At 37.2% G+C, this 13,815-nt stretch overlaps 1 protein-coding gene across 1 annotated transcript; it reads left to right on the top strand.

Annotated features, from left to right (window-relative positions):
• Positions 1–3,245: 3,245 nt before the first annotated feature.
• Positions 3,246–10,991, top strand: LOC126819007 (neurotrypsin). The gene is made up of 7 exons (XM_056100235.1): positions 3,246–3,464; positions 3,866–4,038; positions 4,171–4,312; positions 4,476–4,580; positions 6,261–6,467; positions 8,862–9,191; positions 10,975–10,991. The coding sequence occupies exons 1-7, from the start codon at positions 3,278–3,280 to the stop codon at positions 10,989–10,991; spliced, it is 1,161 nt and encodes a 386-aa protein (XP_055956210.1). The 5' UTR covers positions 3,246–3,277.
• Positions 10,992–13,815: the final 2,824 nt, after the last annotated feature.

Raw genomic sequence — 13,815 nt, forward strand, 5'->3', positions numbered from 1 at the left:
TTTAGTACTGGCTTTATCCTGTGGCTGGCTTACGACTATTGGTATAATTTAATTAACGAACTTACAATTTGATGGGAAGCCGTCATATAAAAACATTGCCCCACCCCACCAAACAATTAGGTTTCTGCAAGTTTTATAGGCTGCGTAACGACTATTGGGAGATATGGTATACCACAAAGGATATTCGTAATCAGTAAAAGTAATAGTATAAAAATGGTTTAAAACAAACTTAGTGAATAATCTGTAGATGCAATGGCATTCTTCAACTCGACTGGGGGGGGGGGGGGTTCTGGATCAGAAACGAAACCACAAAGTGTCCAATAATTGCAAATTTTCCTGTTTATGAACACCTGCTATCATGTTTCATTGTAGGTTTGCCCCGTATAAAACCTAATATCCAGTTTCTAACCACACTTTTCATATGTTTTCGTCTGGTCTTATGTATACCATGCCGCGTACACAATACCTGTCACTTTCTATAGCTAACCTAACTAGATCAGAGAATGATTAACACCTCTATTCCCAAGTCGTCCTCTTTTCTTTTTTAGTTAAACTTTCACCCTATAAAGAATACGGAGCTGTTCAGGTATACATCCCAAGTCGACGCTCATACGTTAAGGTTTGCTCAGATGAGTTTGACGATAAAGATGCGACTGTCGTGTGTAAGGAATTGGGAAAACAGTATGGGAAGAGTATATGCTGTTCTTCATTTGGATATATTAGTGGAGATATAGGAATAACCAGAGTTCAGTGTTCTGGCAGAGAGTTGTCCATAAAGAAGTGTTCGTCAGAGACCAGCTTAACGTATTGTTCTAGCAGAAATTATGCATCTGTTGTTTGCTCCGACGTTTCCCCAACTTCAGGTATGTAAGATATAGTCAACTAGAAAGTGACATAAAGAGGTACAAATGAAACGATTAAAGCACAAATATGTCATATATTTTCTTTATTAATAGCAACATAAAGAAATCAAATGTTTTTTTTAAGAACAACTATTATTAAAACAGACATGTGTGAAAGAGTTAATCCATGCTAATCCTCAATCAATAGGCGTATTAATTGAGCTAGTTAATATTGCTGTGTGGTTCCTTTCAACTGTATAACGTTGAGTTTACAAACTACCAATTGTTGACATCCCGTGCTATATATATAATGAACCAGCAATTATTTCTATATAACTGGTCTTTATGCATCAGATACACACACACGAATGTTAATCATGATATCTTCTAGGTTTATCTTGTAATAGAAAGCATAGTTCGTTTTCTTATCTCGCCAGGCTTGGAAGTCAAAATTGGTTACACAGAATCATCGTCAAGGGGCGCTGTTCAAGTCAGATATATGGGACAGTGGGGTTACATCTGTTCACATGGCTTTGACAATAATGATGCCAGAGTGGTCTGCAAGATGAAGGGTTTCAATGATGGATTCTCTTACAATCAAACGGCTTCCCACAGAGATAGACAATCCTTGCGATGGCTTTCCAATATACAGTGTAATGGTACAGAATCAACCTTAAAGGATTGTTCAAATTTAATCTGGGGGAGATTACAAAATTGTTCATTTTATTACCAAGCCGCGGTGTATTGTTACCAAACATCTGGTGAGATTTTATTGATTACGAAGGGGAATGGGGGCGGGGGGTCGAGAGGTCTGACGCGCCCTCTTTAGATCATAAAGTTTTCATTGAGTCAAGTGGCATGGGTTCTAGTCCCAGATTATACGTTACAAGGAGTAGGGTTGCCTAACCAATGTGGTGGAGATTTTCCGTTATCGCGGTTTCCTTCCACTGATAAAGACCCCTACGAACATGCGAGTTGTATAAAACATTTTTACGATATGCTAGTCCCGAATTGACCTAGTCTACATTAAACCCCATTTCTCCGTCGCTCTTTATTAATTACTCATCATAGATGAACTTTTATCTTAATATTTAAAATAAACCCACAGAATATACGATAATACGTACATTTGAATATCTATTACTGTCAATTTTTTTTAAGGGCTACAGTTGCGGTTGAAGGGAAAACATTCTGTAACGGGCCATGGTCGAGTTGAGATAGCAATAAATGGAGTTTGGGGTCGACTGTGTGTTAGCTACAAACATTTCTCGAGATTTTTCTTTAATGCGGATGTTGCATGTCGACAAATGAATTATACAAGCGGTCGATATGTCTCCCTTTCTGTAGGTGGTACAGGACCTGTCTACGTCAATGGGATGTTCTGTCAAGGCACGGAATCCAGTATAAATCAGTGCAATATTTCATGGGGAACATCCTACCACTGCAGGAGTATTAATGTGGAATGCTTTCGTTCAGGTAATTTTAAAACGATTGATCTGATGCATTATTTTATTTCAAAGGGATAAGCGGAAGCAGGCTTGTTAACTAGAAGGTTGGTTTAAAAGTCTTGACAGTGGAACACAAATTCGGGTATCTGAACAATAGCTTTCCCTATCGACGAAAATTCAACAGCTTTTCATTCCACAAAATAAATTAACCATAAAATTCAGTGAAACATTTGATTTTACTTTCCACCAAACAGTATAGCCATTTTAATGAAAGAAAATGGATTAAGATTTAAAATCTGGGTAATTTTTGATTTTTAAGAATACTCAATATTAGAATAAAGAAGAAATTTTATAACTCTTGCAGTTCAGATAGATGGTTTCCACAAGAGGTTGGAATATGGTCAGGTGAAGATGCGTGTGAACAAAAAGTGGACGGCTATTTGTGATGAGGGTTTTGATGACACGGCGGCTGGAGTGGTTTGTCGTCAAATTGGTTTTATTGATGGTATACATCAGTGCTGCAGTGTCTTAGGAAAATCCAATACACCGATAAATGTAACAGTTACCAAATGTACCGAATCTAAACGACGATTAGAAGAGTGTTCCTTAAAATATGGCCCTTGTTCAACGGGAAGATATGTTTCTGTTTATTGTTCCTATAAAAAGATGGTACCATCAGGTAAAAAAGCGGCTGTACACCATTAACCTAAAATCATCATTTCTTTATATATGTGCAGATTTGACTTATTCACGGTATCTCTTTTATTTTTCAGTATACATTTAAATATAAACATACTTTCGTTTACTCCAAATATCTCTAAAATAATTTAGGCAACTGCATATAATTTTCCAGATCTACAAATCAAATTTGAATATACATCTGGCGATAATGGAACTATTCTTGGTAACAAGTATGGTTTCTATGGTCCCATCTGCAGTAAAGGGTGGACGGACGCGGATGCGAATGTAGCATGTAAACAATTAGGCATGGTTGGCGGTGTCACGATGTTTGCTAGAACCGGATCTCTCAATCCTATGGTTTCAGCTGACTTTTCGTGCACTGGAAAAGAACATAAGCTTGAAAATTGTCCACAAGATAGAAAAGGCTTTCAGGGATGTCCAAGTGCATTAACATCTGGTAGAGCTGCTGGTATTAGGTGTTACAACTCAGGCGGTAAGATATAATTTTAAAATCAATGCTTCTGTACTCTTAAATAACATACTCTTAACAAAGATGTTGTTATATATACATTTCTCTTTTACAGCGAAACTTTGGACAAAATCTTGGCAACAATCCTATTCCATGTACATATTATTTTCTGCACAGCCAAATGAGCAAAATAGTAATTTCTGCCAAAATAGCAAAATTCAGTTTTTGGGGATAATTCAAGAGTTGACAGCATTTGATTTACATGGAATATTTATTTATCATGTTTAGACATACCTTACATGTTTTAAACAACTATCATTCTCAGCCGAAAAATATTTAGTTATTATTCCTCAAAAATCACTTTCAGATTAGTCATATTAATGTTACATATTATTATTTACAATATACATGTATATTATTTAAAGGAACTGGAATTCGACTACTGGGTGGTGGCAGAAACTACGGTCGCCTGGAACTCAAATTTGGGAATACTTGGGGCAGAGTATGTAATTGGATGTGGGATAATAACGATGCTACCGTAGCATGTAAACAATTAGGATTTCATAGTGGTTTTGCAAAAAGGGGGAACTATTCAAATGTGAGTATAGCTTCCACATTTTAAAGTTTGCATCAAATTTTATGACGATGATTAAATGAATCGTTAACTGTTTTATGCATTATATGTACCTTGATTATATTTGTGTAACAATTTCAATTTAATCACTGAAAGGGATTGATCAATAAGAACGCCTTGATAACTAGAAGCTCGTGTGATGGTACTGAAGAGTCTTTATATCAATGTAAAAGTTGGTGGAATCCTCCAATAGAGAAGACTCAGTGTGCTGATGCTGGTGTAATCTGTCACAACACAAGTGTGTATCCTATATTTTCTTTTCTGGTTACTGTAAATAATACTTTACTTAACATTAATGACGTTCATGTAAACATTACACGGTTATTCAAACCACAGAATACTTGAAATTGTTTAAGTGTCCCAATTTAAAGACAACAGATAATTTTGTTTATTTATATTAGTTCGTTTGATAAATGGTAATTACATATCGGCTGGGTCTATTGGTGTAAACATTAATGGTATATGGGGCACTGTTTGTGATCACAATTGGTCGGATCAAAATACAGGTGTGTTAATTAGCAGATTTATATTTTATTTTTTCAAGTTCGTCCCTTTTTTATTTTCCATCAGCTATATTCAGCCAAGTGGTAAATTTCATTTGTTTTTCAGCATCTTTGACTTGCAATAATTTCATCCCAGTCTACCACTAATTTCAACCCTTTCTCGCCACAACCTTTTACCAGTTTCGAATATTTTCTACGCAAATCAAATTACACCAATTAAATTATCGGAACAGTCGTCACCGCATATGTATGAATGCAACTCATATACTTGTTCATCTCTTGTGTTGTCGAGGCTTTTGTAATAGCCCCTTATCAGGTAAAACCTATAAGATGATATTAAAACTCCAGGTCGTTTAAAACCCTAATCTGGAATCACCAGTCACTTACACAAGAACTTCAGTGTTACACCAGCACTCAACGAGCTCCATTAAACCCAAAATAGATTTTAAGCTCCTGTGTCTGGCTTTAACCGTTTTGAACGGAACATGATCCCTTTATCTACCAGAAATATTATGCTAAACGTGAACAACATCTCATAGTTCCTAAATATAAACTCAGATCCTTTGAATACAGACAATTTGTTCACATTGAGCCGGCTTTGTGGAATGTGTTACGCCCGGAGCCACGGTACTGGTACACAGGTTACTGCATTGAGCTATACCCTTATAAAATTCATATATGTACCTGGATGTTTTTATTTGTATACATGTACTTTAGTCAGGTGAAAATACAGTTTAACCCCCCAAAAATTGCTACAAAAGGTTTCTCAACTGATTCTGGTAGAGTTTAGTGTACTTTATAACATACTAAAAGTTTACCAAAGTAGGACCCCCGGAAAAGTGGGTTTTTTTTCAAGATGGCGTCAAAGATGGCCACCGAAACGTCTTAATGATCACAATTATGTAACTATCAACTCAAATTTGATGATCTTGGTGTCTATTCCTAGGTTTAAGGGGGCAAAGAACTCATTAAGATCATTAAAAATGATGTTGGCTTATTATGTCAAAAATGGCCGCCAACACCCCCAAATGACCGCAAGTCCATAACTATTGACTCAGATTTGGTTATTGTTATGTCTGTGTCCCAACAACATTTAAATATGAAGCGTAACTAATAACTAGTAGGTAGGTAACGAAGACAAGATATTTTAAGATAAATTTGGTGTCATTGATAATACGATTAATTATAAATGAATTAGAAATATATACATTATTTACATAAATCATTCAGTAAATGGACATGAATTTGGTTAATTACCCTTATAAAATCGAAGGCGAAACGACTGGTTTGTAAACAGTTTCTTGATTGGTTCGAAGACCTTATCTACAATCAAGGCCAGGGCAGATAATTTGAAATCGTGGAAACCCTATGGATTAACCCAGGGTATAGTGGAGTAGAACGGAATGAAAACACTGGGGATACCGAGTGTGGAAGCTGTGCGCGATATAAATGCATCTATTAGTATTAGTAGTAATAGAGTTGATCACCACATTGTCCCAAATCTTATGTCAAAGTCCACCACCATCTTCCATAAACTATATCACCACATTCCACCACTTTTATCATTATCGTTCGTTTAAATCGCCACATGGAATAACATTACATCCGTTCAATCCTAATTACCAGTACCTTGGGGTTATTTAATGAAATTTACATTTTTATTTTAAATTATAATATAAACAGCTGTAGCCTGTAAAGAATTGGGATACGATAATGGGGTGAGTGCATGTTGTTCAGCGTATGGCAATCAACCAATCGCCATAATGGAAAATGTGCAGTGCAAAGGATCTGAAAGCCGCCTTGTAGACTGCAGCCACGAAGATCCACAGACGCATAGCTGTTTTCAACATAGTGTGGCTGTTATCTGCTTTAATGGGAAAAAATCGAAAGGTAAGTTGTTCAAGTATATGTACATATAAATAGTTAATGCGGTACGGGACAATTCGCCAATGGATCGTCCCTGGACAACTTGTCACAAGACAACTCATACCCAGACAATTCGTTCTGCCAATTGTGAGACCCTTCGGTGGAGGTGCGCGTCGGGGGTGGGGGCTGCATTCCTTTCAATTCTCAATCATACATCAATTAAATCCATAGTGGGAAACCATTTAAACATGATCATTTTTATAGTACTGTAAGGTGTTTAGCAAAAGCTATCCACAGGTGGTTTGAGTGAAACAATCGTGATGAAGCCACCAGGATGGAACAATAACTATGCAGAAGCTATTTCTATCATTTATCGCTTCAGGAACCATTAGGTTCAGGTCTAGATTTAATACTAAACGTAAAACGATGTAAAACTAGCATCAAAACTGATAATGGAGAAATCCCTCTCTGGCCATTGCTGGATTAGCTTCTGATACTTGCGCTTTTGAGGGAGTGTGTCTATTCTTCCCGTTCAATCAAATCTATCCCCAGGTACAGTAACATGACAGGCCTTTGTTTAATCTGGGTCTTCCCTAAAACTTTAGACAGTAATTTAAGGTATTAAAAACGGTGAAAGTGTTTTTTGTTCGTTTCAAAACAATATTGTTTACATTATATTCTTGTTGATAGCCTCGTTTGTCACACAATTAGTTTTTCTGCAATATTCTGCTATGCACTGGTTAATTGGGCATAATAAAAATCTGGAGCTCTGTTTGGTATTGTTACGCAATTAGCTATTGGTTGTTAATCGAACTATTGACCAGTCATAATTTAGAACAAGAATTTGCTTTCTTTACAGCAGTGAGTAGTGGGATTAGCTCTAATTAAACGAAACACTGCGAGGAGTATGGGTATTTTTCTAGTTTTCTGTTTAATGTGTTTCTTGTCATTGTTCAGAAAATGTATCCCAATATGTAAAATCCTACAAATCACGTATTCAGATCGATATGCACATCCACAACAAGCATTTAACTTCAAAAAAAGTATAATAACCGTTCAAAACGTTCAACTTTGTAACTTGGGCTGTCATCTTGTTACGTCATATGTCGTGAACTCGATATAGTTTTAGCTGCCCGAGTTCTACAGTAGAAATCACGACTTCCGAGCCAATTTTTGTTACGAACGCTAGTTTCCATTTCGTTAGTCTTATTTCCCATAAAACCGAGGAGTAACGAATACAGCATTAGTGGGTAAGATGCTGGCTCGCTAGTCTGGAGGGTTGGATGTTCGATCCCTATATTGGCCGAGAAAGTTCATCCAGATTTTCCGGAGTGGTTCTCCCTTGTCCTTGGGACGAAAAACCGAGGTCCCGTGTACACATTGGCGTGGACGTAAAAGATCCCTTGACTGTTGGAATTCGATATAAGAGTCAGGCGTAGTGCCGCTGTCCGGACATTTTATGGCGTATGTCCGTTTTCATTAGCCCAGTTCGGGGCAGAACAGTAGGACGTTAAAACCCACTTCATTTGTCTGGGGAAGAATAGTCCTGGGACGATTTGTCCAGGAATGAATTGTCCTTTGGGACGAGTTGTTCGCAGATAAATTTTCCTGGGATGAATTGTTCATGGACGAATTGTCCTTCAGCCAAGTAATTATTAATACAGCATTGATATCTTATGAATTAGTCTTTCCTATTCGGCAGTGTCAGGGCATATTAACTGATTAGCACAAAAGTAAATAGAATCTGATTCGATATTTTTAGAACTGGCCATGTCAGAGTTTGACCCATTTTTACATTACCATCTCCATTAGCCCAGTCCGAGCAGAACAGTAGGACGTTAAGCCCCATTTCATTTCATTTCTTTTACATTATAATGAAATTTAGTCATTATATCGCAAATATTCCTGTGTCTCGATTGTTTATTTTGTAAATGTCAATACTGAACCATTTCTTGCGGACATTCCTAATGTCGAAGGATATGTTTAGATGGAGTTTTTAAAACTTGGTGAGATTGTGCATTAGGGTATAAGGGGCATCCCAATCAAAAGGCAGAACTTTTCGGTTTTCAAATTTAGAAGTGGAATAACAGAGCTAATGACATACTGTAATTTATAGTCTTGTGCCTTCCCTCAGCCATTTTATAAACGTCTTCTTATTTTTGTTATTTTATTTGCCTGCAGCCTACTATGTTTTTGTTGCCCTCATTCAGTGTATCAGTAATCATTGTACTCCTTCAGTATGCAGTCCGAATTCAAAGCTACTTATATCTTATCTGTCTAGAGCTTTGTCTGTCATATTTCAGTATCTGAAATAGTTCAAATCCAGATACACGCGTAAAAGGTTCCCAGACAATCGAGCAGATACCGACTGTTATCACAAACGGTAGTCTTACTGGTACATATATTAATATATTCCAGCATTTACTTGGAATCTCGGTGGTGGTAATAATTATACGGGAGAAGTAATAGTTAATTATTTGGGTACACCTGGTAGCATCTGTTCTGATGATTGGGATGATAATGATGCTAGAGTAGCTTGTAGAGAACTGGGTTATAGAAATGGAACAGCCTATAATCATGTCCGATTTGATTATTATTTTTCTTCTAATGGACCTTACTGGATTAGTAAATTGGCGTGTAATGGTTCAGAGGGCAATCTTGCAGAGTGTGCTATGTCCATGCCGCTTGGTGGGGTTACCAGGTGTTCAAGTATGAGATCAGCTGGTATATTCTGTTCAGATAATGTAGGTAAGTTTTATGGTTATATGCCATCTCGCATAATATAACAATATATTGCTCAAGCATTTGGTTAGAAATATAATTCTATACCGAGATATACTGCATTATCAGGACTTTGGCATTTTTGAAAACAATAATCACTGTAGCACAAGCCGTGTTAAAATGTTTGTGCCATTTCCTGCATTAAAATTAGCAAAGGGGATGATACAGAATTCGTCATATCGGATATTTCGTTAGTAGAAATAATGATTTTAGACTCTTTCTTAATCTACGTTATTGAAGACGTACTAAGTCTTATCATAGAACTAAAAAAATGGATTGCTATTAAAACTAGACCATAGAAAACAACGAGAAATGCGGTACCCTGATCCAAAAGGAAATGTCTCCAAGTAAATTGTTCTCAAATTGAGCTGAATTCATTCCATCATTTGCTACATCATTGCACATTTTTCAAAATGATGCTTATGTTGGCATTTATTTGTTAAATGTAGTAGAGAGAAAACTATTTAATTTGAAGAGTTAAATGCTACAAACAAATATAGTCTTGACATCAAGTCAAAAATAGGGAGTTTGTTTAAGGGATAACCAATAAAATGAAGATTCCGTAAATGTGGCCAACGTGACATATGTCATATGAACATGTTATACAATAAAACCTAAGGTCGTGGCTCGCTGACCAGGAGGTATCATGTTCTCTCCTGGCATTTACTGATACAGGTCGCACGGATTTTCCTGTATGGTTTCCCCTGATCAGGACGGAGGACCCATGGACACATTGACGTATTAAGTAATAGAACCTGTAACATTTGGGATTCGATGTCCGGGCAACATTTCCCCCATAACACGCCGCTATTGTCCGATTCACATCCTACGTACTGCCAACGGTTAAAGTTGTAGATTGTAAAATGAGGTTCACTAAAGTATATCGGAAATTAATAAAAATGTTTTCAGGTAGTTTCGAATCGTCAACATTTAATATCTTATTTACCCACATAGTAGTACCATAGCAAACAATATTTATCTCTTGTGACTCAGGTATATACTATAGAATAGCTGGTGGACCACAAGAAAATATAGGAAGGGTTGAAGTATCTGTGAATGGAGAATGGGGTTCTATTTGTGGATATAACTTTGATGATCGGGAAGCCAGTGTCTTCTGTCGAAATCTTGGCTACTCTGCTGGACGTGTGCAAAGAGTGAACTTTTTAAATACCACTGGTCCTACATTTTCTACATCATTTGCGTGTCGTGGAGATGAAGCGAATCTATCAGAATGTCCACACAGAGGATGGAAGAAAGCTTCACATTTCTATTGTCTGGAACACAGACAGGATGCGGGTGTTGCGTGTTATGGAAAGGGTGAGTTTGGGTACATATTGGATATAATTGCTGATGCAAAACCTCTTCAACCTTTGAACGGCGAGTTTGCTTACATATTAAATATAGCGCAAGTTTTGCGTGGTAAGCCTGGACGTGGTAACATAATAGATAAATGTCTTCTTTCTAACTTACTGATGCAAAACCTCTTCAACCTTTGGTATTTCAGGAAGTCATGAAAACATTCTTGACATTAGGCTTCCTAATCTTATCTCTACCTTTTTGTTATTTACTTTTAGTTCGATTAGCAACGGGATTTTCCTCAAAAATTAAAGATGGACCTGTGGAATATTATACCAACAACCAGTGGAATATGGTTTGTGATGTAGGGTTTACCGATATTAGTGCCAGGAGAGTGTGTCGTGATTTGGGCTTTCAAGATGGAAAAGCTATATGTTGTTCTGCTTTCGGTCAGATTCACCCTCAAAATAATGATGAGCACATCCTTGCTAATACATCTATGATTTGTCATGGAACAGAGACTCATTCTTTAAATTGTTTAAAGCACCAGCGCTGTGTTTCAAATGCATATGCGTCTGTTGCTTGTTTTAACGCCTCGGATGTTATTGATGAGGGTATGTAAAACATTTTCGGGATATGGTAATGTTAATTATTCTGACGAATGTGATAATTCTTATATATTACTTGTTCAAATGCTATATAGTGACGGGTGTTGTGCACAAGGTGAGGTTAGCTAAACATGTAATATGCATTTTAATCCAATAATCACTTCCTATTAGGATTAGTTGACGTTGTTAATCCAAAAATTTAGCAGCTGGTACATTGAGGACCTATTCAAATTATAGGGTATGATGTACTATTCATGTACATGTCCCCACCCCAATTTTTGCCCACCGAATGCTGTTTGGATATAAAATGTGACTTGCATGGTGTCTTTGTCTAAGTTTTTGATGATGCCTGGTCTGAATATTGACTTGAAAAATTATTTTTGAAAATCAAAAATGACGGAAATTCAATATGGTCCTTATTTTGTTTGAACTCCGGGCTTATGTTGTATATATGGCTTATAATATGTCCTGATATATAAGATGGCGGACGTAAACATGGCCGCCATTTCGTACAACTTATAATTATACAGTGGCGTATCTGCGGAAAATAGCGCTTGCGGCAAGCACTTGAATTGAGCCCTGTCTAAACATCTGACATCCATTTTTTTTTAAAGATATCACAACAATATTACGATAATCGTTTAAGTATCATATTATGGCACTGCATGAAATAGCACCTTCTTTGCTTTCACTGATGCAAATTAGTCAGTTTTTTTTTATTTTCGCAGGAAATGGTCTTGCTGCCATTACCTCTCAAGGGCGCCTCCTTCAAAATGGCGCTACGTGCACCTGCCAGACCGTATATAATCAAGTAAAGGATGTGTACTATTAACATAAAAAGGCTAAAATTCAGCACTTAGAATACCAATATTGGAATATTTCCAACCAAAAATATGGGCATAGAGAATTCAAGGTACCTAGGTAGACCGACCAGATCTTCCACTTGAAAAGCCTGCTGTTTCCACACACGGTCGGGCTGTTAGGTCTTTCCTGGCTGAAGTACGGATTGACGTTTTCGATAAGCTATACATGGTTTGAGGTTACACATAGGATAACATCACTAGTAGTATACTCTGATTACACTGATTGCATTTGGAAGTAAATCAGATATTACCATTACATCATATTGGCATTTTAAGCTGTTTGAGATGTTTGATGTTGTTATCATATGAAGTCATATTACACATACATGAATGTGTATGACTTTGTTCAAAATGGCGGCAATGTTTGTGTCCTTCATCTTGAATTTCTGCCATATTGGATGATCAAAAGTCAGACTCCGACTATGTAGCATCAAAAACCTATAAAAAGACATATTATAAAGCCATATTTTGCTCAGACAAAATATGAGCCATTGGTCATCATTCTGAATATCCGCCATATTAAATTGTTGTAAATGATTTTGAAGTTAATAACCAGACTCGGCATCATTAAAAACCGGTAACTTGACAGTATACACCTTTTGTGTATCCTTTTGTGGGCAAAATAGGGATGGGAACTTTCTGGGGTTGTGCATCGGGTTGGGGGGGGGGCGGTTAAATGATCAGTATATTAGGTATAATTATCACCCCCCCCCCCCGCTCCTTTCCATTACAACCATTTCCAGTATATATGGGTTTTTGATCAATGGTTATTTCACTTTCATTCAAGGATACAAGTTTTCACTCAGCAAAGGGTCAACGAATTCTGGGAGTATAGACGTCTTTCACTATGGTAAAAGAGGTTACATATGTGACACCTTTTGGGATGATGCGGATGCTAAGGTATTTTGTAAAATGAATGGTTTTACGGATGGTGTAGCCTTCCATTCACCTCAAATGGCCAATTTGGTTTTGTACCCAAGGCCTTATTGGTTGAGTGCAATGAAATGTTCGGGAACAGAGCCATCATTAGTAAACTGTCCCTTCAACGACAGATTAAATCTGGGGAACTGTTCAACTGCTAATTTGGCTTCAGCTATTTGTTTCAAGGGCAATTCTAGTAAGATATTTTTATATTAATCATTCATAATTTATACAATCACTTAGGGTAATTGAAAATTTAACGCAAGATTCCAGGCAATCTATCATATTTGAACGTTTTATTTCGTGGATTCTTCAACAGTCACAAATGTGTCACACGCCCATCTATACTAATATTTGTGCCTTTCGTTTGTTTGTTTGACTGTCTGTTCAGGGTTGGTGGCTACACTCGGGCAGACCCAAGGCTAAAATTTGGTGTATAGGCGTCGCTCGGACCAGGGAGTAATATAGGCCTGGTGGCTATGGCCTCCGAGTTATGCTACTTCCGGTTCATGGCTATACCATAACCCAAGCCCTAACCCATAATCCTTGGCAACAATCGTGAGCTCGACGAAATGTGAAGGTGGTCTTAATATTTAGATCTGACCCGTGCTACGCCGGGTAAACCGCTAGTGTATTAATATTTTACTTACATGTTATTTCATTTGCTGTCACTTGTACTTTACTACCATCTTTCTTATCTAGATATCAAATATAGACTTACTGATGGACCTAATAATCAACAGGGGAGGGTAGAAATCAGTGTTGGTGGTATTTGGGGAACCATTTGTGATTTATATTGGGATAACAGGGAGGCTGGTGTTATATGTCGTCAACTGGGTTTCTCTGGTGGCTATGTTGTTTCTAACGATGCCTATGGTGGAGGTAGTGGGCCAATATGGTTGA

The sequence above is a fragment of the Patella vulgata genome, chromosome 4 (genome assembly GCF_932274485.2).
Source record: "Patella vulgata chromosome 4, xgPatVulg1.2, whole genome shotgun sequence".
Classification (NCBI taxonomy): Eukaryota; Metazoa; Mollusca; class Gastropoda; family Patellidae; genus Patella; species Patella vulgata.

Bases quoted from the DNA above. Each gene is read 5' to 3' on its own strand.
- LOC126819007 (XM_056100235.1), top strand. From the start codon at position 3,278: ATGGTTGGCGGTGTCACGATGTTTGCTAGAACCGGATCTCTCAATCCT. The intron at 4,039-4,170 runs GTGAGTATAGCT...AATCACTGAAAG, and splicing joins AAAGGGGGAACTATTCAAAT to GGATTGATCAATAAGAACGC. The intron at 4,313-4,475 runs GTGTGTATCCTA...TATTTATATTAG, and splicing joins TGTAATCTGTCACAACACAA to TTCGTTTGATAAATGGTAAT.